The sequence below is a fragment of the Toxotes jaculatrix genome, chromosome 5, assembly GCF_017976425.1.
Source record: "Toxotes jaculatrix isolate fToxJac2 chromosome 5, fToxJac2.pri, whole genome shotgun sequence".
NCBI classification, from domain to species: Eukaryota; Metazoa; Chordata; class Actinopteri; family Toxotidae; genus Toxotes; species Toxotes jaculatrix.
In genome coordinates this window covers 2933633-2956122 of record NC_054398.1, presented here as the reverse complement: position 1 = coordinate 2956122, position 22490 = coordinate 2933633, and the positions used below count along the sequence as shown (strand labels likewise).

General features: G+C 42.3%; 2 protein-coding genes across 5 annotated transcripts; one reads left to right on the top strand and one right to left on the bottom strand.

Annotated features, from left to right (window-relative positions):
* Positions 1 to 83: 83 nt before the first annotated feature.
* Positions 84 to 4916, bottom strand: fam169b (family with sequence similarity 169 member B). 3 transcript variants are annotated; one of them, XM_041037639.1, is made up of 9 exons: positions 4810 to 4916; positions 3930 to 4058; positions 3587 to 3689; positions 3267 to 3352; positions 2824 to 2986; positions 2197 to 2379; positions 1765 to 1890; positions 1183 to 1253; positions 84 to 517 (listed from the first exon to the last, which is right to left on the bottom strand). In XM_041037639.1, exons 2-9 carry the CDS (start codon positions 4053 to 4055, stop codon positions 377 to 379), a joined length of 999 nt encoding a protein of 332 aa, XP_040893573.1. In that variant the 5' UTR covers positions 4056 to 4058; positions 4810 to 4916; the 3' UTR covers positions 84 to 376. The 3 variants fall into 3 exon arrangements, with proteins under 3 accessions (XP_040893573.1, XP_040893574.1, XP_040893575.1); XM_041037640.1 differs by having other exon boundaries at positions 3930 to 4076; positions 4810 to 4915; XM_041037641.1 differs by having other exon boundaries at positions 377 to 590.
* A 1378-nt stretch (positions 4917 to 6294) lies between these two features.
* Positions 6295 to 22339, top strand: ldhd (lactate dehydrogenase D). Of its 2 annotated transcripts, none has more exons than XM_041037638.1 (11): positions 6295 to 6428; positions 10532 to 10644; positions 11943 to 12084; positions 12199 to 12340; positions 13174 to 13333; positions 13419 to 13618; positions 15792 to 15920; positions 17152 to 17279; positions 17625 to 17715; positions 19398 to 19509; positions 21653 to 22339. In XM_041037638.1, the coding sequence occupies exons 1-11, from the start codon at positions 6336 to 6338 to the stop codon at positions 21831 to 21833; spliced, it is 1491 nt and encodes a 496-aa protein (XP_040893572.1). In that variant the 5' UTR covers positions 6295 to 6335; the 3' UTR covers positions 21834 to 22339. The 2 variants fall into 2 exon arrangements, with proteins under 2 accessions (XP_040893572.1, XP_040893571.1); XM_041037637.1 differs by lacking the exon at positions 21653 to 22339 and adding an exon at positions 20697 to 21458.
* Positions 22340 to 22490: the final 151 nt, after the last annotated feature.

Below are 22490 nucleotides of genomic sequence, written 5' to 3'. Positions count from 1 at the left end.
TACAAAGGAAGCACATTATCACAAAGTACTGTAGTTAAGTAGAATTTTATGGTATTTATAATTGAGTATTTAAACTTCTACCCCACCAAAAGACAACAATACAAACATTTTATGTCAAAGTAAAACAGTTCATTGTATGATTTGCGGTACTTTAGTCTATAAACGTGTGTAAACTTCAACCCTCCCATGTTTAGGTGAATATAGCATCCACTTAATCTGCATAACCAGTTTCTTCAGAGGGCTGGTGTTGCAGAGGATGACTGGTCTGTGGTTTAACTGAGGTCCCTCTGACTTGTTTGGCTCCCCTGTGTGTTTCCTCTGCATCTGGTTTCTCTCCGCGAGGCATGGCAGATACAGAGTGCTTGGATTTCTGAGCTTATTTTGTGTTTAGGGACTGATGGGAGGTCCAGATCAGTGCCGTGGGCTGCGGGGCTACATCCTGGTCCGGAGATCTTGCTGCTCGGGGAGCTTCCTCCTTGGCTTGGATCACAATGTTGAATTTGTTGTTGAGAAGAGCCTATTATCAGAGGAACGTTAACATCGCAGATGCTCAGCGAGGTTAGGACCAAGCTGCAATTTTAAGCTTGCATCTAAAAAGAAACAGAAGAGTCTCTGAGGCACGCAGGAAATATGACGGGTTATACTCATAAAGAAATCTGTTTTCCCTTCTGCACATGTATTCCAGGTGCAATGTTCTCACAATTAAATCTTCATTACTATTATTATGACTCACTCTCCCCCAGGTCACATATAACTGACCTCCCCGGGACCTCGAACTGGGATTCATAGAAACTTTATTTTTTACCTCAGTGGTCCATCTGTAATTCAGATTTACTATAAATCCTCTTTGTTCACCATCTTGAAAGGAATTTGCGATGCATTTCTGTTCCTAATTTTCTTGTCTACTTCAAACCTAATTTTCCCAGAATGTCCTGCGATAGTGCCAACTTCTTTACATCCAGTTGTTCTGAGCACATGTTTATTCTGTTCAGTTAGTAAACAGGTACACTGGTCTATTAAGGCTGAAATTTACATCTCTTCTGGTGTGATACTTAAGCATCGTCGCACTTCTTGCTTTTTGTTTCAGAGGGAATTTACATGTAATAAAACCAGTCCATAAATGCATCACCAGTGGCTGTTTCAACAACAGTAAGCTGTTTTTGAGGAAAAAGTGAGTCTCACCTCCACAGATGAGTCGTCTTTTTCATTCCTCGCAGTTTCTCCCAGTGTTTTGCTGCTCTCCTCGTTACTACCTAGGAAGACACAAATCAAACGAGGTCACATATCCTTCACTTTTACTTAAAGCTAACATTTGCAAGTTCTGGAAATAGCCTGAGACTCTAAAACAAACCACTCTGCTCCTGTTATCCCTTCCTCTCCCTGCTCTGTTATGCTCCGCTCAGACCTTCACCTACGCTAATGCAGGAATCAGGAGTTTTCTGGCCTGTGAATCAGCAACAGTGACGTCTTCCAGTAGCTTATACTAGCTGCTTGAACCCTCAGTGTAAGAGGAGTAGTAACCAGAAGCATGTTCACGTATTGATTAACACCTGAACTCCAAACACTGACTTTGGCCTTCTCTGATTGGATAGAAGGACATCTCTGCAGGCTGTTCAATGAGTCTGAGTCCCAGAGGCCGTTGGTAGCACCTCTAAACATTAAGATATGTAAAAAGTATCTTCAGGAAACGTTTTTAGTTTTGTAGTATGGTTATGAATTTTTTTCAAACATCCAAACACATAAAAGATAAAATATTATCTGCACTGAGGGAGTAGCGGCCCAGCTGGATGCTGAGCCAGATGTTTCGTCGTTGAGTCCAGTCCCCTGGGGCCTCCACCTCATACAGACGCTCCTGATGTTCCTTGTGCTGCTGCAGGAACCTTTTGCACACTGAACACGTAGGAGAGACACACACACAATCTGTTAACGGGCTGCTCTCGAGTTAGCTCATTTAAAAAGAAATAACAGGATGAACACACATCTGTAGTGCGTTCACATCACACACTTCCTTCCAAGAAATCTAACACTGTTCATCTCAGCTTTCAGATATCCAACAACACCTGGGATCTCTGTGGAGACTGAGAGGAAGCTGTGGAATTTAGATTAAAATACCACAGCAGGACAAAACTACTTGGTGTTCCTACGGCATGAACACAGCCAGTGCAACACAACCAACGAAGGGGGACCTCAGCTGACCTGCCACCATGCTGGGTGATAATGGAGAGCTGACTCCCAGAAACTCTTCTGAGGAGAACGAGGAGCAGAAATCCTCCAGCATCAGGAGGCCAAAGCCTCTCCTCCTCCAGCTCCTCCTCACCAGCACCGTGTCCAGAACAGGCAGCAGGTAGCAGCGACTGCTCCAGCTGTCACACAGGCTGCCTGAAACACAAGCAGCAGCAGCAGCAGCAGAGTTAGTGTAACCATCACAGTAAGTGACTCAGTTCTATCTTCAAAACTTCGACAAAATGATAGAAACACCTGTCCGTACAGAACCACAAAATACATCCTGAGAGGAGGATTTATTGCAGGACTGCTGTATCAGACTGCATGATTCTTAGCTAGGTGTACCTAAGTTTTAAATAGCATTGTTGGCATTGTTTTTATATAGCAAATGATCAATGTATAGTGTGAAAACAGTAACTTGCAGTGATAAACACACAGAGAATTATCACCTGACTCTACAGTCCCACTCAGTTCTATGGAGCACTTTAGTGTCTTTTGGGTCTTTGTTTTGGTTACTGCCCACAAATGTACTGTTTTGGTTCAGTCTCACAAATGTTAAAATTGAATAAGGCAAGAAAAAAAAAAAGACCTCCATCGTACCTTTGTGTTTGACGGTGTAGAAGCCAATGGCCTGTCTGTCTCTCCACAGCAGTTTGCAGCTCTCTGTGCAGGGATGCAGGGAGAACAGCACCTCCTCCTGTGAGGACCTCTCCACTACCTGACTTAGCAGGAACACAATCACCCTCTCTGTAATCGACTGCACCTGGGGACAATACGTTGCCTTAGGAAGCTCACACCAGCAAACACAAAAACAAACGTTTATTCAGAGAAAGGTATTCATTATGTTTATTTGTTTCTTCAGATGACTGGTTAAAAAAGGAGCACGGGGAGAACAAGCAACTTTATTACTGTATTTTATATATATTTTGTTCATATTTTTTAATTTCTTTTCACACTGTTCAGACCTGTGTAGGAAATCTGATCTGTTTCTCACTGTATTGTAGTGATGCTGACATATATCAGATGTACAAATGCACAGTTACCGACACCAAGCCACTTCTGGATTTGCTGGATGTTCGTAAAAGGTCATCCACACGCCACCACTTCCCATGTAGGTACAAAGCCAACACTGGAAGGTAGAGGAGAAAGCATCAGTCTCTGTACACACACTCAGCGAGCACTTTGAGACATCTGAGACGACTGAGATCAGATTTTTTTCTCATTCTGATGTTTGATGTGAACATTAACTGAAGCTCCTGACCTGTATCTGCAGGTTCTATGCAGGACACTGCTGCCACATAATAAAGTGCTCAGTGAGTGTATGTCTGCACGTGTGTGTATATATAAGTATGCAATCCTAAACCTCGTTCTGGATCATCAGGAGGGTAAAGCGCCGCCACTGCACTGTCAGGTCGGTCCTCTTCAAACAGCCGCAACCACCTTATGTTGTTTGCTGTTATTCCCACCTGAGCAAACAGGAAGACAACTTCACTTCATCCTCACTCACTGACCCGAACAAACACACTTTTTCTTTCTTTAATCTCAAACAAAATGGTTATATTTTAAAGGAAACATTTCAGGAGACAAAACATTAACCAAGATGTTTGCACAATCCACTACACCACACTATTTGTTAACAACAGACAGTAAAAAAAAAAAACACTATAGTGAAAGTGTACTTGTTAAAAAAAAAAAAGTTATGGTACCTTCAAAGTCTGTGATAATTCAAACCACTCATTATCACTAGCTCTTGACTCCAAAGAGGAGAGGTACTGTTCAGATGCTAACGTCAGGTCAGTGTCATCCCCATCTGGAAGGTCCACAGGATACATGGCCTGTCACAGGGAACACAGCTGTATCAGGAGTAGTTACACATTTACAAAGGTTTAACACAACAACAAAGAACAGATATGATCCTTGACTTTATGGATGTTATGACAACAGTGGTGATTAGGGTGCCTGACTGCCAGCAAACGTCCTTGCACCGAACTACGTTTAAATTCTGGCCGTTTAAAGTTTCCTTGATCGTGCACACACGGAACGGCCGGCAGAAGATAAGTTATGATCTTTGGTAAGCTGTCATAGTTCCTTATGGTAAGATCGGCTCATAAGTTAGGGTAATTAACGCTGGTGAAGCTGGTTTCAGCTAAACATTAACTTTCGTGTCACATAGTTCAGCAGGTCCGTTCACGGTGTGAGTGTCTGCAGGTTAGATGGACGGGGTTCAATCTAAAACTCATTTAAAGTAATAGAAAAAAAACCACTTGAGCATATTAACAGGCTACACTGGGGTTTAAAAAGTTAATGTTGGTGATTCAGTCAAGGTTCAAAGTGATAGTATGCGACGGCCGTCAGCGGGCTGAGGAGCACAGCAGTGTTACATGGACAGATAAGATCCAACTCTCTGCTCAGTCACAGACTGGACTGACCGGGTGCAGCTACAGCTTCATGCTCTATGCGCAGCTTATGAACCGCTAACCTAGCAATGCTAACAACAACATGTCAGGACAATAAGCATGAAGCAGAACCCTAACCAGTACTGTGCGTTAGGCTGAGTGTGGTCGCATGTCACAGTGAAGTACCTACTTTATGACTTTGTTATGGAGCAGTGGAGCCGGAGGTGTTGACGGGAGCCGCTGTCAGCTCCACCTGTAACTTCCCTAAATTCACTTTCCACCCACCTTTACTTGTTTTTGTTTTTCCTTTGACCTGCAGCGCCCCCCTCTGATAAGAGATGGTCACTGCGCCACTTTGTCCATTGGCCTCTGTGAAGGTCTCCAGCGTTAGCAAGAATGAGACCGGAAAATACAAGGAGGACTTCAAGATAAAAGCACAAGATTTTTCATTCGAATACATATGCATCCAAACCCTCTCTCTGTTTGATAATAAAACAACAAGGACAGGTACATTAACGACAATGTAACAGTTCAATTTTAAGCAACACAACCAGAAATGCAATATGAGACAGACGCTGATGATTTTAACTTTCTGTTTGTTAACACAAAGTCTGAATAACCAGAAACAAGGAAAGACTATAAACGAAAGAGAACCCTGCACAACCAGCCTGCAGTAAATCCTGCCCCTAATCATGATGTTTTCTTTTGTCACTGTTATTTTGTAGGCACCACTTTGCATACAACACAAAAAAGCTGAAAGTACTGTGCTAAATATGGCTTCATATAAATCTCTCACCACTAAGTGAGCCTGTGTGCTCTTTTTTGAAATTTTTTTTTTTTTTTTTTTACGGATATCATTTGATGGATGAAGGATGAAATGAAGGATGAAATGAGATATAGATAAGACATTCATTACATATAAATTACTATTAAGTACTGTGGGGCACACCGCAGCACCGTGAGCGAAGGCCACTGTGCAATGTGGGACACACCGCAGCACCGTGAGCGAAGGCCATTGTGCAATGTTGTACAGAGAGAACTATGACCTGGATGAATGAGAACATTCACAGACACACCACTAGGGATGACTCCAACACTCTTCCAACCTAACCACCACCCTGAGTCAGGGTGCCGTTTCTACATGCATATGCTGGTGGTGCATGCTGGGAGATGGGGACGGCGCCAATTTGCCAGTTCCACACACAGTAATATGATAGATAATAGAAAACAGCTTAGCGGCGCAGATGATTTTTTTTCCCACGTGGTTGACATTTTATTTCCTCTGACTGTATAGCCATTGTAGTAGCTTCCTTAAGAGTCAAGCCTGGCTGTGTAGTTGTATTGATCCTGACAGTGAGGAAGACCCACAGAGGTGACTCAACATATCTCTTCACTGACTAGTCCAGTGTATGTGCAGTGGCCGTTTCATGTTTCCACACCACACCTGTGTTTGCTGTTGTGATGCCACAGAATCCTCTTTGTGCATACGTCTTTTGTAACATTCAAAGATGAGATGATCAGCGCAATCTATCTATCTATACCAAAACAAAATATAAAGAAACAGAAAAAATATATTTCTTTACAGTGAAGATTGTGGTCACGCTTTAATTCTATTCTATTTTATTTTACTCTGAAAGTAATGTACCGGAAGTCTTGTAGCCGGGCCTTGTTGAAAATGTATGTGCGACTTTTAACGGTCAGAGAACGGGACAAACCATGGTGCTGGGATTGATATTGAGCCGCCGACTGCTGTGTCGCAGGCACGGGCTCCTGCAGCGCTGCAACATTAGGTCAGAAAACTCCTCCAGAGTAAGTTCTGTTTCACAAATACTTCGATATCTTTCTTTGCCCACCGTTTCATTTCACCGTTTCACGTTTTAAGCTAGGTCACATGTTGAGCGGGCGTAAAATCCAAACGCAGCAGGTCGAAGGTTTGGTGTGTTTGGTGCAGAAACAGTCTGAGCTTGTGACTGTTGTGTTTTGCTAGCTTAAATACAGCCAGTAACAAATTAACTGCCCAGTAACATTAGCTAATAACACACGTGAAATGAAATAACTTTATTGACATAAGCTACCTGTTAACAAAGCTGTTGTATCAACCACTGTTCGAAAAGATAAGCTCCTCCAGAGTTTGTAGTAGCTGTCAAACCTATTGTGGCAGTAGGGTTGAACTGTATGAGCAAAAATATTATCAGGTTATTTCATATTTATCGATTTAATTAACTACTAATGAGGAAGGAAACGTATTGAGCTTGCCTGTTAGAGCCCACCAATACACCAGTGGTTGTAAACATGAATGAATAAGGCAACATCAACAGCGTTTTCAAACAAACATTACACAAAAGAGCAGCATGTTATACTACAGTGGTACCGGCAATTTTCTTATATGTACCATATAATAATGAAAAATAAAAATACATAAATTAGGAAAATGTGACTTATTAAGTGACAAAGAACTACTGTGCTGGTTCCTGTCACTGAACAGACAGGGCTGACTGAAAAGGCAGACAGGGGAGACTGCTGCTGGGGTCTCACTGTTCCCACAAGACACTTAATTCGTGGGCTCAGGTTGTCAGCACAGACTGACTTTGTGTATATGCTGTGCGATGGTACCTTCTCAAATGTTGTGTGTGTGTGTGTCTTCGTCCACACAGGTCATCTTCATACCTTGTAACAGATATCACTCTATCTAACTCTGCTCATAGAAAATAGTTTTTGGTTTGGGGACTATTCTGCAAATGTTCCCCGGAGGGAGCAGGAATGTTTGCTGAAAGCCCACAAGGAGTGTTCCTCTGAAGTAATCCAAAATTTTCTTGAGGTCTCTCAAAGGTTCTAATTTCAGAAAAACAGGTGAACTGAATTTAACGGAATAATGGTGACGATACAGTAATTATAAAACTCCAAATAAACAAAACAGTCCTGTCTAAGAACACAATTGGCTTTGCAAACCATGACAGTGTAACTGTCAGCATTGTACAGTGCAACAATATTTAAGAAAATAGTTAGTGTCATCTCTCAAATCCGGAGTTTGTGGCGTCTGCTGATCTTAAAAGTTTATTCGACATTTAGGTTTTCCTGAGATAAACCATTTCATATCAAAACACAAAAACACAAGAAATCTGAACTGGCATGTTTGTTCTCGTGTGTGAGTTTTTGCAGGATGTGACTGTGCAGCTGATTTCCTTCTTTATGTCCTAAAATAGTCCATACTCCTGTCTGGATGGTTTATAATTTTTGGTCTTTGCGTCAGTTTTGATTAATTACTCTAATTTTATTTTAAGGACATAATGTTAAATGTAAGATAAATCGGGGTTACTAACCAATTTCACAGTTGAATCTTTTAAGGCATCAGTTCATTAGATTTCGATGAGATTGTGCCGTGATGCACAGTAGAAATCAGCAAAAGACACACGTGACAGGTTGTTGTCTCACTAAAGAGTGTGAGCACCTCAACAGGAAGGAAGTAAAGATCTCACACAGGTGTACACCTGCATGTTTCAGTCTCTCTCTGAGTTGGCCCAAAGATGGCGCTCACATCAAAATATTGCAGTTACCTGTTACCATCAGAGGACCCATCTGCCATGCTGTCACACTTGATTTGGCCTTAGACAGACCCTCCACAGCAAAAGCTGTGGAGTAAAAAATGAAGATTCAGCTGTGGAACAAAGACACTAATGAACAGCCCGTCAGCATCATAGCATCCAATTTAGGAAGCTTACAACAACTATTAGGAAGAGAGATGAGTGGAGTGTGTCCATTTACCCAGTGTTCTGACGTCTCCCACAGACTCCAGCTCTAAATCAACAGGGATGGCCGTGCACCTCCACAGCCCCCAGCCCTGCTGTCAGCTGGACAGCCTATACCCATCTTCATCTCAGCTGAACTAAACAGAGAACAGCAAAATCAATCACAGTAAAAGACCAATTCAGCTCTAATGTACTGTAGCGTTTCCTCTACAGTTTTCAGACTTCAAGGTCGGACGTGCTTTTCGTTCTGAGAAGCTTTTCTGTTCCCCTCAGTTGTACAGAGTGGTTATTCGAGTTAGCGTCAGCCAGTCTGACCATTCTCCTCTGACTTCTCTCAACATGGTTTTTGTTTTTGGCTCCGTTCTGAGTTAAACTCAGTTAAAGACTGTTGTGTTTCAGAAACACTTAAACCAGCCCGTCTGACACCAACAATCATGTCATGGTCAAAATCACTGAGATCAGATTTTTTTTCTCCTCATTCTGATGTTTGATTTGAACATTAAGCGCTGACCTGTATCTGCAGGATCTTACATATTGATCTGCTGCCTCATGATTGGCTGATTGGATAATTTCATGAATAAGCAGGTGTACAGGTGTTCCTGATATAGTGCTCAGTGAGTCTTTATGTTACAGTGTGTTTGGGTGCTGTGTCTGCTTATTTTTAAGGTATGCAGTGGACTTTAATTCAGTCCTACATCCTTTCTCTCATGTGGCTTCTTGAGATTCCCAGTAAACAGCGAAGCAAAACCCCAGATGGAAAGTGTACAGTGAGAGTTTTTCACAGAAAGATAGACGTTTACCTCTGAACATATTTATACAAACAGGCTCTTAACTGTACAGCTGACAATACGACTGGTTGCTCCCAGACTGAGTTATGAACAGGGTGTTTTTTTAAGGGCCTCTGCCAAAAATAGGAAGTAAATCTATTACAGAAAAGCTAACTTGTTCAGTTAGTGACACCGGCTGCTGTTACCTCTGTGACTCCACTACAGACGACCTATCATGGCAAAAGCAATTTGAAATTGTTGTACTGTCAGTAGCAATTGGTGACGTTTATATTGTTGTGAGCTAATGTTAGCTAACAAGACAAAAAAAGCTTTATATTGTTATAACAGTAACTCTAATAATAATAAATATTAGAATTATAGTTCGAAAAACTCAAGACACGATGTCACGTAATGTAAATTTCAGATTTTTAAAGACAATTTTGATTTAGACATTAAGTTAAATTAACTTACTAATTTGAGATCATTAAAATAACATTAACTCTGCTATGAGTTAATGATTGACTTAACTAACAATAACAAAAGCAAAAAAAAAAAACAAATCGCACCATGTTGCAGTCAATAATGGGAAACATGATTTTTCTCAGTCACTAGGGAGCGTTCCATTTAGGTTTTCTAAAGGGTTAAAAAGAAATATAACCTGTAGGGGTTGGAGGTAGGCCGGTTAATCAGACGTTTACATTGGTGAAACCAAAAAGTTAGTCCTCAACTTTAACGCCTTTTCTCTTGTAAAAATAAAAACACAGTTTGAAAGCACCTCCAGTGAAGCTGGCGATGGGCAGATGAAACCCAATGAATCTTTGGGGTTTTCTTTCCATTTGTACCAAAAATATATATTTATAGCTTTGGTGCTTCAGATAGAGAAAGTACAGCAACATCTGGTGGTTTGTAAGACTTATAGCAGCCCCTCAAGACTGTGGCTGAGGCACCACACCACCTCACTTATTACTGGATTTTTAGTCTCGTGTAAATAAAAGCCTGCACGTTATTAATAAGTCTAATACTTTGTGTGCTGCATTAACTTAAATGTGACTGTGCAGAATGTTAAAGTAACAATAAATTCATTGTCCATTAATGCAACTCACAGGTGGAGTTTAGGCACAAATATCACTGTGGGCTCATTTTTATGGTTTATTTTTATGTAACATTTTATTTGAGTTACATTGTGATATGATTTTATTTCTTATCCCACTAATGTCCATCACAGCAGATACATGTTAAACTGACAGTTTGACTCGTTCTTTCTAAATAAGAAAACAGAACATTTCAGGGCCACTTTTCAATTCAAGCGTTCAGTTTTATATTTCATCTTTACCTCCTACTCTCTTGTGATGACTCACTGTCCTTCACTGTGTCTGTCTGTGTGTGTCTGTCTGCACAGAGTGCTGCTGTGGACAGCGTGCTCTCTGCATTCAGGTCTATATGTGGTGAGGACGGCGTCTCATTGGGTGAAGCTGTCAGAGAGCAGCATGGCAAAGATGAGTCTGTACACAGGTTAGTGACGCGGACACACACTCATGATGCCGCATGGTGATGATGTCGTCCATACACTTACATGTTTCCTGCTGCAGTGGAAGTAAATGGAGCCTTGAATGTTTGTGCAAACAGTTCCTACAGGTTTCCCAACTTCTGCTGGCGACTTCCAAACCCTCTGTCTGTACAAAGACAGTGATGAACAAACTGTGTTACTGCACCATCTGATGCTTAATCAGGACAATACTGTACTGCAGGAAGTCGTTCTGTGTATTTCTGTCAGAATAGAGAGAATAAGGCACTGTAGGTTTCATCCTACAGCAAGATAATGACCCAAGACATAAGAGAAGAAGCAGATGGTGGCTTCATATGATGAAAGACCAGCACAGTCTCCAGACTTAAACCCCATGGAGCTGGTTTGGAATAAACTGGACAGAAGGTGAAGGCAAAGTAAACTACAAGTGCAACACATATGTGAGGACATCTGCAACAGAGTTGGGACAAACCTTCTGAATGTGTTCAGCTGCTGAACACACTGAAATTTAGATTACATTTACTTCAATTAAAAGATTCCATGATTTTTACAGTTCATTTCTGGCCACTAGGGGCAGCAGAACAACCTGAAAACTCCAAATCTGACATATTAACAACAACAACAACAAACAAGATAGCAAACAGTTGTAGAATTACACACCCAGCAGTTGTGCACATGTGGAGTTGTGTCAAATGTAAGTACAATATTCACTCTGCTTTTAGCTCTGGTGTGGTTTCCAGCAGAAAGATACTGGGATCTTTAGCAGTTAAATGTTCAATTCATCAGCTAACGGTTATCTTTGGTGCTTGAAACGTAGTGAGCGGAGTTTTAAAAGCTGTGTGCTGTGGCTGGAAACGAGGAGAACGAGATCTGAGTTGTGGGCTGAGGAACCAAAAGTTAAATGAGGCTAAAAAGCTCAGTGGTTAAAAGTGAAACCGTAAAGTTGGAATATTTTTCTCTTTAGTCTTCTCTCGTCTCTGTGAGACAGCATCTTTTCAGGTACAGCCTAGTTCAGTTCAGCAGAATATGAAGGGTTAATCTGTGTACTGTAGTTTTATCACGTCTCCTTCCTGTCTGCTCGTAACACAGACGTTTCCTCACATGGACCTTCATGATGGCGCCAGGAGTGTTGGTTGTCTGGTGATTAATAATTTCTTTGTAACTGTGCAGGACTATAAATAAGATGTTTTCCCACTAAATTCAATGATCAGTAATAACAAAAGGTGCTGTTCGGTGGAGAAGTACGGAGAATGGTGACTGAGAGCACTGTGTTGCTGCTGTCCAGATGTTGTCCCCCAGATGTGGTGGTGTTTCCTCGTTGTGTGGAGGAGGTCAGTGCCCTGACCAAGGTCTGCCACCAACACCGCCTTCCCGTCATCCCTTTTGGCACCGGGACTGGCCTGGAGGGAGGCGTCTCCGCAGTGAAGGTGAGAGAAAGGAGGACGTAGCTCAGGCGTCTTTTACATGTATGTTTACAATAGACAATTTAAAAACACTGTACAAGTATACATGAACTGTATGTTTCTTCCTTCTGCTCTTAGGGTGGAGTGTGCTTCAGTCTGAGAAACATGGAACAGGTTCTGGATCTCCACGCGGAGGACTTCGATGTGACAGTAGAGCCTGGTGTGACTCGGAAGGCCCTGAATGCCTACCTGCGAGACACCGGCCTGTGGTTTCCTGTTGGTCAGTCACGCTGTTTCCCAGCTTTCACTGTATTTTTCAGTAGCTCAGTGGGTAAACAGTGTGTGTTTAATTGAAGTTTAATCTTGGGTTTTCCTCTGGGCGAGTGAGACAGTCCAGTCCAAAGGTGAGACATTTGATTGGTTGGATTACAGGAATTCAGCTCTGGAGTAAAAGTAAAGTATTTTAATGTTAATAAATTGTTATAGTTATTATAGTTTTGAGACATGGGAGGAATTTCTGTGTATAAACGAGATCATCGTTTATTCACACTGGACGTTAATCACGCTGGACGAATGAGCTTTTCAGTCTTATTATCAGACTGACTTATGTTTTCTTTGTCCACCTTGTCCACTCCCTAATGTCCTGGGTGTGACATGCAATGTCTCAGTCCAGCCTGGTCGGTCATGTATGCCGGCAGCATCAATCCAGTGGATTGTGGATATCTTTCACTTTTCCATTTCCCTGTTGGTCAGTCACATGAAAAGCATTTTACAAGATAAATCTTTTCCATTAAAGGCGTTCACCAAGGATGTATGTGAAACTGTGTAAGTCCTTTTCCTCTAACGAGATTTTTTTTTTTCATCTTCCCGAGCTGTCAGAGTCAGTAATGTCAGATTTGTTTTCCACTGGCTGGAGTATGAGTTATATCAGAGGCAGATAACCCATCCCTGTTCATCAGAGGTGACGTGGGAAAATGTTTTTAAAATATGTTGTTGTGTAAAGAACACACCACTGTCAGGATTACCTTAGATTTACATTTTCTTTATATGGATAAAACCTGTCAGTTTGTAAAGTAATGTAAGAAACACTTTGATGCTCCTCCGCCGTCTCAGATCCTGGAGCCGATGCGTCTCTGTGTGGAATGGCTGCCACCAGCGCGTCTGGTACTAACGCAGTGCGTTATGGAACCATGAGGGAAAATGTCATAAACCTGGAGGTGGTGCTGGCTGATGGGACCATCATACACACAGCTGGCAAAGGCCGACGTCCCAGGTAACCCTGCTCACTCCAGAAACAGGCATGTAAACAGGAAGACTTTAAACGTCTTAGTCATGCCTCCCCTCCCTATCGTCCTTAGGAAGTCTTCAGCAGGCTACAACCTGACAAACCTGTTTGTGGGTTCAGAGGGCACCCTGGGGATCATCACTAAGACTACGTTGCGCCTGTATGGCATCCCGGAGGACATGGTGTCAGCCGTCTGCTCTTTTCCCTCTGTCCAGGATGCTGTGGACAGCACAGTGCAGATCCTACAGGCTGGAGTGCCCATCGCTCGCATCGGTGAGGAGATAATGACTGACAAATGAAGAAGGTGTCTTTTGTCTGTTGGCATCATTCATCATAACACGTAGCCTGATTGTCATACAGCAGCCCACTGACATGGTTCTAAATCTGTTGTTATCCAATCTTATCCCTCCAAATGTCTTAAAATGTCCACACAGTGGGGTCCAAGACTAAGACCACTGGAACCATTCAGACTTTTTGAAGGGAAATCCATTGTTTTTCAGATGGGGCCCCTAGTCCCCCCTCCCCTCCCCTCCCCTCCCATAACAAGCTCAGTTTTTGGACCTCGGTGTTTCTAAAACCTTGCGTACGGCCAGCAACAACAAATCCACAAATCATTACCGTGCGCATCCCAGTGGAGCTGTCAGTTACATTGATTTTGTGTTTAAGCTACTAACCTGCTGAGCATGAGCGGAGCACGGTTAGAGAGAGGGAGCCAGACCCATTGTATCCAGATAGGTGGAGATTACTGTCCGCTGGAGCTGCTAATAACTCGGACAGCTGAAATGTGACCCAGACCACACACTGCTGTTTGTAAGACGTCAGAAGTCAAAAAGGTTGGAAGCCGCTGGTTTAATCTTTAACACGGTGATGTAACAAGTTTTACTAGTAACTGAAGCTGTCAGACAAATGTTGTGGAGTAGAAAGCTCACATCATTTAACATGAATGCTCAGCTTCCATAGGAGAGCTCACCCAAGACTGGGCACGTTTAGCCGTGTGTTGATAAACCATGAAACAAACATAAATGCCATTTTTCCATCATGTTTTCCACATGGTTTCACACTTCCTGAATCTGGCTGCCACTCTTAATTTCGTCATGTCGTTGTGCCTTCTTCTTCTTCTGCGGTGGTTTAATGGCACCTGACTGGAGAATTAGTGCCGCTAGCTGTCTATGTTGACAAAAGCTCGTAACGCTGACATAACATCAGTGGATGGAAATGTATTCATGTGCATTTTCTCTTGCTGATTTTCTGAAAATTGTCAACGTTTGTGCTTCAACTTCCACACAGTAGCATGGGTCAGACTGGTTATCCCCTACTGGGAGAGTGCAGGGCGATACATGTGATCACAGCTCAGCAGACCGTGGTGTGGTTAAAGCCTGCTGCACTGTTCCAAATGGGGCTTCAGTAATCAATTATTAGAGCCCCCCTCCTCCTCCTCCTCCTCCTCTCCCAAACCCATGGCCTGTTAACTGGACACATCTGGCTCAAGTCTAAACAAGGCCCAAGATGTCTGTTGCAATTAATTTACTTTGACTGGCACCTCGTATCAAAACCTAACTATTTAAAACCTTGGAGGACTTTTTGATCAGAGACTGTAAATAAGTCGTCAGTCGGTGATGAGATCTGAATGGACATCTTCCTCCTGGAGCATATTTAAAATGGGCATGTGTCAAAAATAGAAGACATTCTTTAAATTTACTTTCTAAGTCTCTGAAAAGTTAAACTCTGAACCCACTTCCTGCGAGTGTTCTCAGGTTGTGTGTGACCTCCAGCAGAGCAAGACCAGATTTCAAAATGAAAACATCAATATGCCCGGCACATCGAGGGATAGTGCACTGTACTAAAAATTGTCATTGGCGTGGCCGGATTTGATTGATACACACTTTTCACTGTGCTATAGACAGTGCTGGTTACCTCAAAGACAATGAGAGAAGAACATAAGCAGTTAATTAGGACAAAGTTTTCTGTTTCTGAGACCTACGAAGGTCATTTTTTACAATAAAATCAATTTAATCTTTTCAGTTTTTAGTGTTGAACATGTTCAAAGGGGAAGGAACCTCCTCAGACCTGTCTTTGATCGTTTCCTCACAGTATGTGGTCCAGGCTGAAGATGCAATTAAATACAGATGAACTTTAGCGGTATCTCCGGGCTACTCAGCTTCGTCCGGCCCACAGAAGGCCACGAACCTTTATTGACCTCTCTGAGAAAGTACTCTGCTGCAGTAAAAGGATAATAGAATCCAGCAGGGAGGAACAGATAATAAAATTAACAGCGAAAACAGATCAATATCAGTTATTGGCAATTGGAAAATGTGTTTACAAGAGTTTAGCAACAGCTGATAAAAGTCAGAAGAATGACCTGTTTAGATGCATCACACTAATATTTGTGTTTGCTCTCTCTGTGTGTGTGTGTGTGTGTGTGTGTGTGTGTGTGTGTGTGATCCAGAGTTTCTGGACGATGTGATGATTGATGCGTGCAACAGGTTCAGTGGTCTGTCCTACCCCGTGACCCCGACCCTGTTCCTGGAGTTCCACGGCTCTGAGCAAAGCCTTAAGGAACAAGTCAGCACAACTGGTGTGTGAATGTACAATACACAAACACAACACACAATTCTTACAACAAGTTCACACACCATCACTGTTGGATGGTAATCTAATATGCACTGGCGTCAGAAAGTATTCAGAGCCCATCACTTTGTTTTTTATGGTGTTTTGACCATCATCACCGTCGATGCTCAGTAGCACTTGACAAAATGAAAACATAAACTCCAAAGAATTCAGGTCCTTAATTTAGTCCTTTGTGCTGACTCGTTGTCCCTTTGGCAGCAGTTGCAGCTTGGAGTCTTCATGGGTGAGTCTCTACAAGCTTTGCACACCTGGATCTGAGCAGTTAATCCCATTCTTCCTGGCAGATCCTCTCAGGCTTCATCAGGATTGGCTGGACTTCCAGGTCTGGGAAGAGTTCGGGTGGTTCCAGATTTCTTCATTTCACAATTATTGTGAGAGAAAGAAACGGGCCACCGTGCTCCTGGGACCACTCAGAGCTGTAGAAGGGATTTTATTACCTTGTTGATGATCTATGCCTCGCCACAGTTTTATTGCAGGGGTCTACAGAGAGTTCCTCTGGCTTCGTGGCTTTGTTTTTGTCCAGACATGCAGTGTGAATTATATACACAGGTTTGTGACTTTCTGAACTGTGTCCAATCAATTCAGTTTACCACAGGTTCTGGAGACATCTCAAGGATAATTAAATCAAACTGGATGCGGTTTGTCCCACAGCAAAGTGTCCGAATACTTCTGTAAATGAGAGAAAATCTAAAAATCTACTTTGCCATTCACTTTGTCATTATGGTTTACTGAGTCTAGGCTGGTTTGCAACAATCTAAAACTAAATCTTACAACAACATAAAGCGATTCTGGTAATTTGTTCATCTTTTATATGTATTTCCACCATGGGCATAATATTCATGTGAGAACGGGATGCTGGACCTTTTAATTCCAGTGAAAGTGCTTTCCTGTCACTTATTACAAAAAGTTTCTTCTCTTCCTGAATTTCTCCTGCATTGTGCAGCACACCTAACATACACACGAGTGTTTCTCTCCCTGAGTCTGATGGCTTTCTGAAAAAGTTTATACAAAATAAGACCTTCAAGGCAGAATGAGCTGACAATCAACAGTCGACCGTCAGCTGGTCTATAAACATTAGCGCCACAGGCAGTGTAGACATGGGAGTTTAACAGTGACTCAGTGGACGTTCTACAGGCACAACTGCAAAAACCACTTTTGGTCTGTTTGTGTTTCTGTAGAGGACATCGCTCAGAGCAACAGAGGCTCAGATTTTCAGTGGGCTCAAGATGCAGCAACAAGGAACCGGTTGTGGAAAGCACGTCATGATGCCTGGTACGCTGCTCTGGCTCTCAGACCTGGCTGCAAGGTACCTGGCCACCTCCCTGCCCCCCCCAACCCCCCCATTACAACTATTCCAGAGAGATAACACAGTGTTCAGCTGGCAGTATCTTATTTTCTCTTATTTATATCACTTACCACAATATTACTCCCCCCCGTGACTGCTGTCTCTGGAGCTAGAGGTATGGCGTTGCTGCTGGCGTTCCTCTGGTTGAAAGGCTTTGTGTACTAACACCATAACCACTCTGAGGCACTTTTATGTCTCACTTTATTCCCTGTTAAATCGTAGCGATTGCAAAAGACAACCTCTTGACGCTGTTCCAATTCTGTGACCTTCTCTTCATTGTGTGTGTGTGTGTGTGTGTGCGTGTAGGCCTACGCTACAGACGTGTGTGTCCCTCTGTCTCGACTGCCTCAGATCGTTGTGGAGACAAAGGAGGACCTGATTGAGAACAGACTTACAGGTGAGCACGCTGCTGTTTACTGACGCAGACTCCGTGTTAATGATGTTGATGATGCTTGATGTGATTCATTATTGTGAGTATATAATGCCTCTGCCTGCAGCGTTGTTAACCTGTGAATGCATCTTAATTATTACAATCAGAGCAATCGCAAAAGAGAAAAGGACGAACCGGACGTCTTACAAAGGCTGCGTCACAGTATTGTGACAGAACATTTCAGTGATGAGACGGATTCTAGTTATTAAAATTGAATAGATTCTGTCTCATAGACTGATTACAGCCATTCAGAATCACCTTTAGATCAAATCTTAATCAGGGAACAGTACAAGATGAGTGTTGCCAGTTAAATGACAAGTTTTTTAAAACTAATACATTCACTTTTTTTTTTTTTTTTAAACTGGTTTTTGCCCAAAAACCCTCTCCCCAGTCACTGGGTCATTTCTGTGTGTGTGTATTGGTTAATGTGGGTGTGACATATGGGCGTGTCCAGCAGCCAGTAGCGGTGCACTGATTGTATAACAGCGACCATCGGGAGCACTTTATTCCCAGCATAATGAAAAAGCCACTTAATAGCAGCTGATCTTGTTTTTCTTGTCTCCTGTGGTGTCACTTCAGATGCAGCTGCAGTTATGTAGAGGTGTAGATGTGTCAGTACATCACTGCAGTGTTGAGTGGGCAACATCACACACACCCCTGCTCTTGATGCAGGACTGAGCTTGGCCACGTGTTTGTGATGCAAACTGCTTTTGGTTGCCGTTACTTGAAATGTCGTCGTTTACCATTAGACCATTAGCTTCTCCAGACAAAGCTAACTTTAGCTTCACTCGCCAGTGTTAAAAAAAAACTTCCGTCCGTGGCAAAGCAGAGTTTGTAATCATATTCTTTCTCTGCTGGACTCAAGAGGTTTGTTTCTGAAGGCAGAGCAGCTGCCACACATATACTGTGCGAAGTCCCACACACCAGCGGTGTCTTGAAGCACATGAATTCTTCACGAAAAGCAGCAGTTTTATCACATTCACTCCTCGGGTCCATCTGGCTCCTGCGCCCTGACTGCCTCTCCTGTCAGTATGGTTCGTTGGACGCGCGCTGCCTCCAATCGCCGAGTGTAACAAAGACGAAAGAGTGTCGAGAAAGACGCACATGGCTAATCAGAGACAACAGTCACTTCAAATGCATTACTTCAATTAAATGCATTACCCATAATGACGCAGTTGGGGGGGTGGAGGTGTGCTGTTACCTTTTTCTACCCACGTGTGTTTGCAGCTATGACTAAATGTGATTAGATTAGTAATCGAGTGTGACTCATGCTCATCTGATCAAGTGTTTGGATTTGAACTTGGTCATATAATAAAGGGAATATTACAGAACTAACGATACTTCACAGTAACTCAGTAATGTCAGTTACACAGTAATGTTTACAAATATCTTTGCTAACATTAGCCACTGTGGTTACACCAGTTAAACACCAGTTATACCAGTAAAAGAGCAGGAATGTGTTAATTATTATTTCCTGAAGTTACATGGTTTTCCTTTAAAGTGGATTATCGCTAAAGTGTCTCAGCACATTTTACAAAAGATAAAAAGAAAGCAAGCAGCAGCACTGAAAACAGGATGAAGGGATGAATACGGTAAAATCACTCTGTATGTTTCGCAGTAAAATGAACTGGAGTGCTGTTTACCCTCAGGTCCCATCGCGGGTCATGTAGGTGATGGTAACTTCCACTGTCTGATGGTGGTGGACCCCAGCGACCCAGAGGAGCTTCACAGGGTCCACCTGTTCACTGAGAGACTGGCCAGGTAACGTGTCTCCGAACCTGTCCACTCTGTGTCTCACAGAACTTTTCTCTGTGAGGACATCTTATGGACTAATGCTAAAGTTCTGTCAATGTGTATATATATTTTCCTAAAAACTCAAATCTCAGCTCTGAGACCAGACAGATAGACGGGCCTCGCTGCTCCCTTTGCTTTTCCCCCTTGTTCTTTTCTGTCATTCACCCTTCAAAGACTTTCTCTTGTCCCTGATTGTGTCTAATTTAAAATCTGTTTTGAAAGCCTGTAAAATCCACTGGCTGCATCAGGGTCAGTGACAGATCCCAAAATGTAATGGGTAATGGCACCGAGGCAGATACATCTGAGTCATCTGAGGAACATTAAGTTCTTTACAGTGCTGGTTATGTTATGAAATGGTTCCTGAGTTATCAGTATTTAATGTAGAGGGTTAGAAATTGCTATTTTCAGGCTTTAAGTTAGACATGGATACAGCTGTATGCAGATGTTTGGGCAACATTACATATACTGCATTGTCTTACATAGTAAACACAACCCCTGCAGCAAACAGCCATTAAAAACGAGCCTTCCTTCAAATGTTTTTATTTCATGAACTTTCATGAACCTGGAAAAAATTAAGCAGCCATCGTGGTATGTGCAAAAGAATGGGCACCCTACTAAGTCAGTGCTCGGTATGCTCCCCTTTGGCAGATATCACAGCTTGCAAACGTTCTCTCAGATTAATATGGGCTCTTTGAGTGGGTTCTCTTATTGTGGCAGCGATTACATAAGAATGACTGGAACAAAGCTGCTGCAGAACTTTGTCATTTTAAATCCTGGTATTTGTGGCAAGTTTTGTGTTCCTAACATTTGTACCTAACCTACAGTTAATGGTCAGTGGACTTCATCTGTGGGCTTCTTTTTCTTACAGTTACTGTTTTTATCTTTAAACAAAGGATTGCATGGTTCCTAAGGACACTGCAAAACTTATTCTATGTACCATTATAAGGTGGCACACTGAAGAAATCCTCTGTTCTTCAAAGATGACAGGCATTCCAATTTAATAGAGTGGTAAAGTCATAAAACATTTTTCTTTTCCAGTAAACTGGGGGCTCAAACCACCGTCCGCAGCACTGTGCAAAAGTTCTAGCCACATACATTTCTGATTCTTCTACATCACGTATCTGATGGAGGCATCTGATTGGTCTCAAATGCAGCTTGTCAGCGACCCCACACATACAGCCCGAGTCACAAAGAGCTATCTTCAGAGACAAGAAGAACAAGCAGTGCCTGCAGCAGATGGTGTGTCCCCCACAGAGCCCTGATCTCAACATCACGGAGTCAGTCTGGGATTACGTGAAGAGACAGAGGACAATGAGACAGACTAAATCCACAGAAGAACTGTGGCAAGTTCTTTAAGATGCTTACCTACTTACTTGCCAAGTGCTGTGAAAAACTGTGCACAAGAAGATTTGGTGCTATTTTAAAGACAGAGAGCAGTCACACCAAATATTGATCTGTTGTTTTTGCACAGTTGCTGTATCCATAACCAAAACACATCACCGCAGGTAGATCCCCCTGCTCTGCATGATTCCTCCTCTCCGTGTGTTAATGTGCCACCTGAGCTTCCTTTGGAGAGTTGGTTTACTCTAAAAAAAACACACAAAAAGCATTAACTGACTTCAGTAACTGTATCTTTAGTTCATGCTGAATTAATACTGATATGAACCTTTTAAACTATCAGAAGCTAATATACTGTCGTGGTGGATAAAAAGGTCCTCAGGAGGGCTCATTATGGGCCTTTTAGTACCAAAGTATACTCCTCCTGTATCTGCATCTATTTTTAGTGTGTGAGTGCAGTGTGTCAGACTCGAACTGTCTGACTTAACAGGCTTCACTTCCTGTAAAAAGTGGCTCAGCTGAGATTTTAAAGTGGTGATAGTTATGTTAAATTATAATGTGAAAATACTTTCCTTTTAGATACGAGTGCAAAAACTGTTAAATTTAAGTATGAGTTTGCAGTTGGTTGGACTATGGTCGATGTTAGCGGCTTCAGTTTTAGTTACTTTAGTTATTATACGTTTTATGAAAAATATTGTATATCATTAACATGTTAACGTTAAAGGCAGGAGCGGCTACATGACTGAATACACCTTTTTTTCCCCCCCTCTAGGCGAGCCCTGGCCATGGGTGGTACATGTACAGGGGAGCATGGAGTGGGTTTAGGGAAGAGAGCACTACTGTGTGAGGAAATGGGACCCATGGCTATCCAGGTCATGCAGGGTCTCAAGGACGCCCTTGACCCAAATAACATGATGAATCCTGGGAAAATTCTACAGCCAAGAGAACTATAAACAGCATTTTAGCCACTGAACATAGAAAATCTTACTGTGATCTGCTCACTGTTCATGATCAGAGACTGAGATCAGAATGAAATTGCATTTTTTACAGTGTATTTCCTGTTAAAACAGGACTTCTGGATGAGCCTTAACAGCCAAGGATCAGTCCAAAGTGAAAACCAGTGGGACGTCACTGTGAAGACAGTGTTATTTAATGTGGGGGGGATTTGTGATTGTACATAAATCTGTGCGGATTTCTCTGGTGTTGGGGTTTTATGTCGTCAGGTGCACGGTGTGGACACGTATTCTTTTACAGTGTGATCTGAAAATATAAGTGAATCAAGAAAATCAGGAACATTTTATTTTAAATGGATTCTGGCAGAAGTCAATGGAACAATCAAGCACTTTGAGGAGTCCAAATGATCCCTGGCTCCTGGAACCTTTTTCTTTTACATTTAATTAACAGTAAAAAAAAAAAAAAAAAAATCATTAGTTTCTGCACACTGTGTTACACAGTGACGCATTATATCAGTCAGAAATGTGTAAAACTGCCTGATTCCCTTAGATAACAGGACAGAGCAGCAGCAGGTATCACACATTGTCATAAAACCAAGACATCCATCTGAATAAATGTGCATGGTAACTTGCAGCGTCAGATGTTTGAGCTCTTAC

Bases quoted from the DNA above. Each gene is read 5' to 3' on its own strand.
- fam169b (XM_041037639.1), bottom strand. From the start codon at position 4,055: ATGTATCCTGTGGACCTTCCAGATGGGGATGACACTGACCTGACGTTA. The intron at 1,254-1,764 runs GTGCAGATAATA...GTGTCTTCCTAG, and splicing joins GCTGGGCCGCTACTCCCTCA to GTAGTAACGAGGAGAGCAGC. The intron at 518-1,182 runs GTGAGACTCACT...CTCTGATAATAG, and splicing joins AAGACGACTCATCTGTGGAG to GCTCTTCTCAACAACAAATT.
- ldhd (XM_041037637.1), top strand. From the start codon at position 6,336: ATGGTGCTGGGATTGATATTGAGCCGCCGACTGCTGTGTCGCAGGCAC. The intron at 13,619-15,791 runs GTGAGGAGATAA...TGTGTGATCCAG, and splicing joins AGTGCCCATCGCTCGCATCG to AGTTTCTGGACGATGTGATG. The intron at 17,716-19,397 runs GTGAGCACGCTG...GTTTACCCTCAG, and splicing joins GATTGAGAACAGACTTACAG to GTCCCATCGCGGGTCATGTA.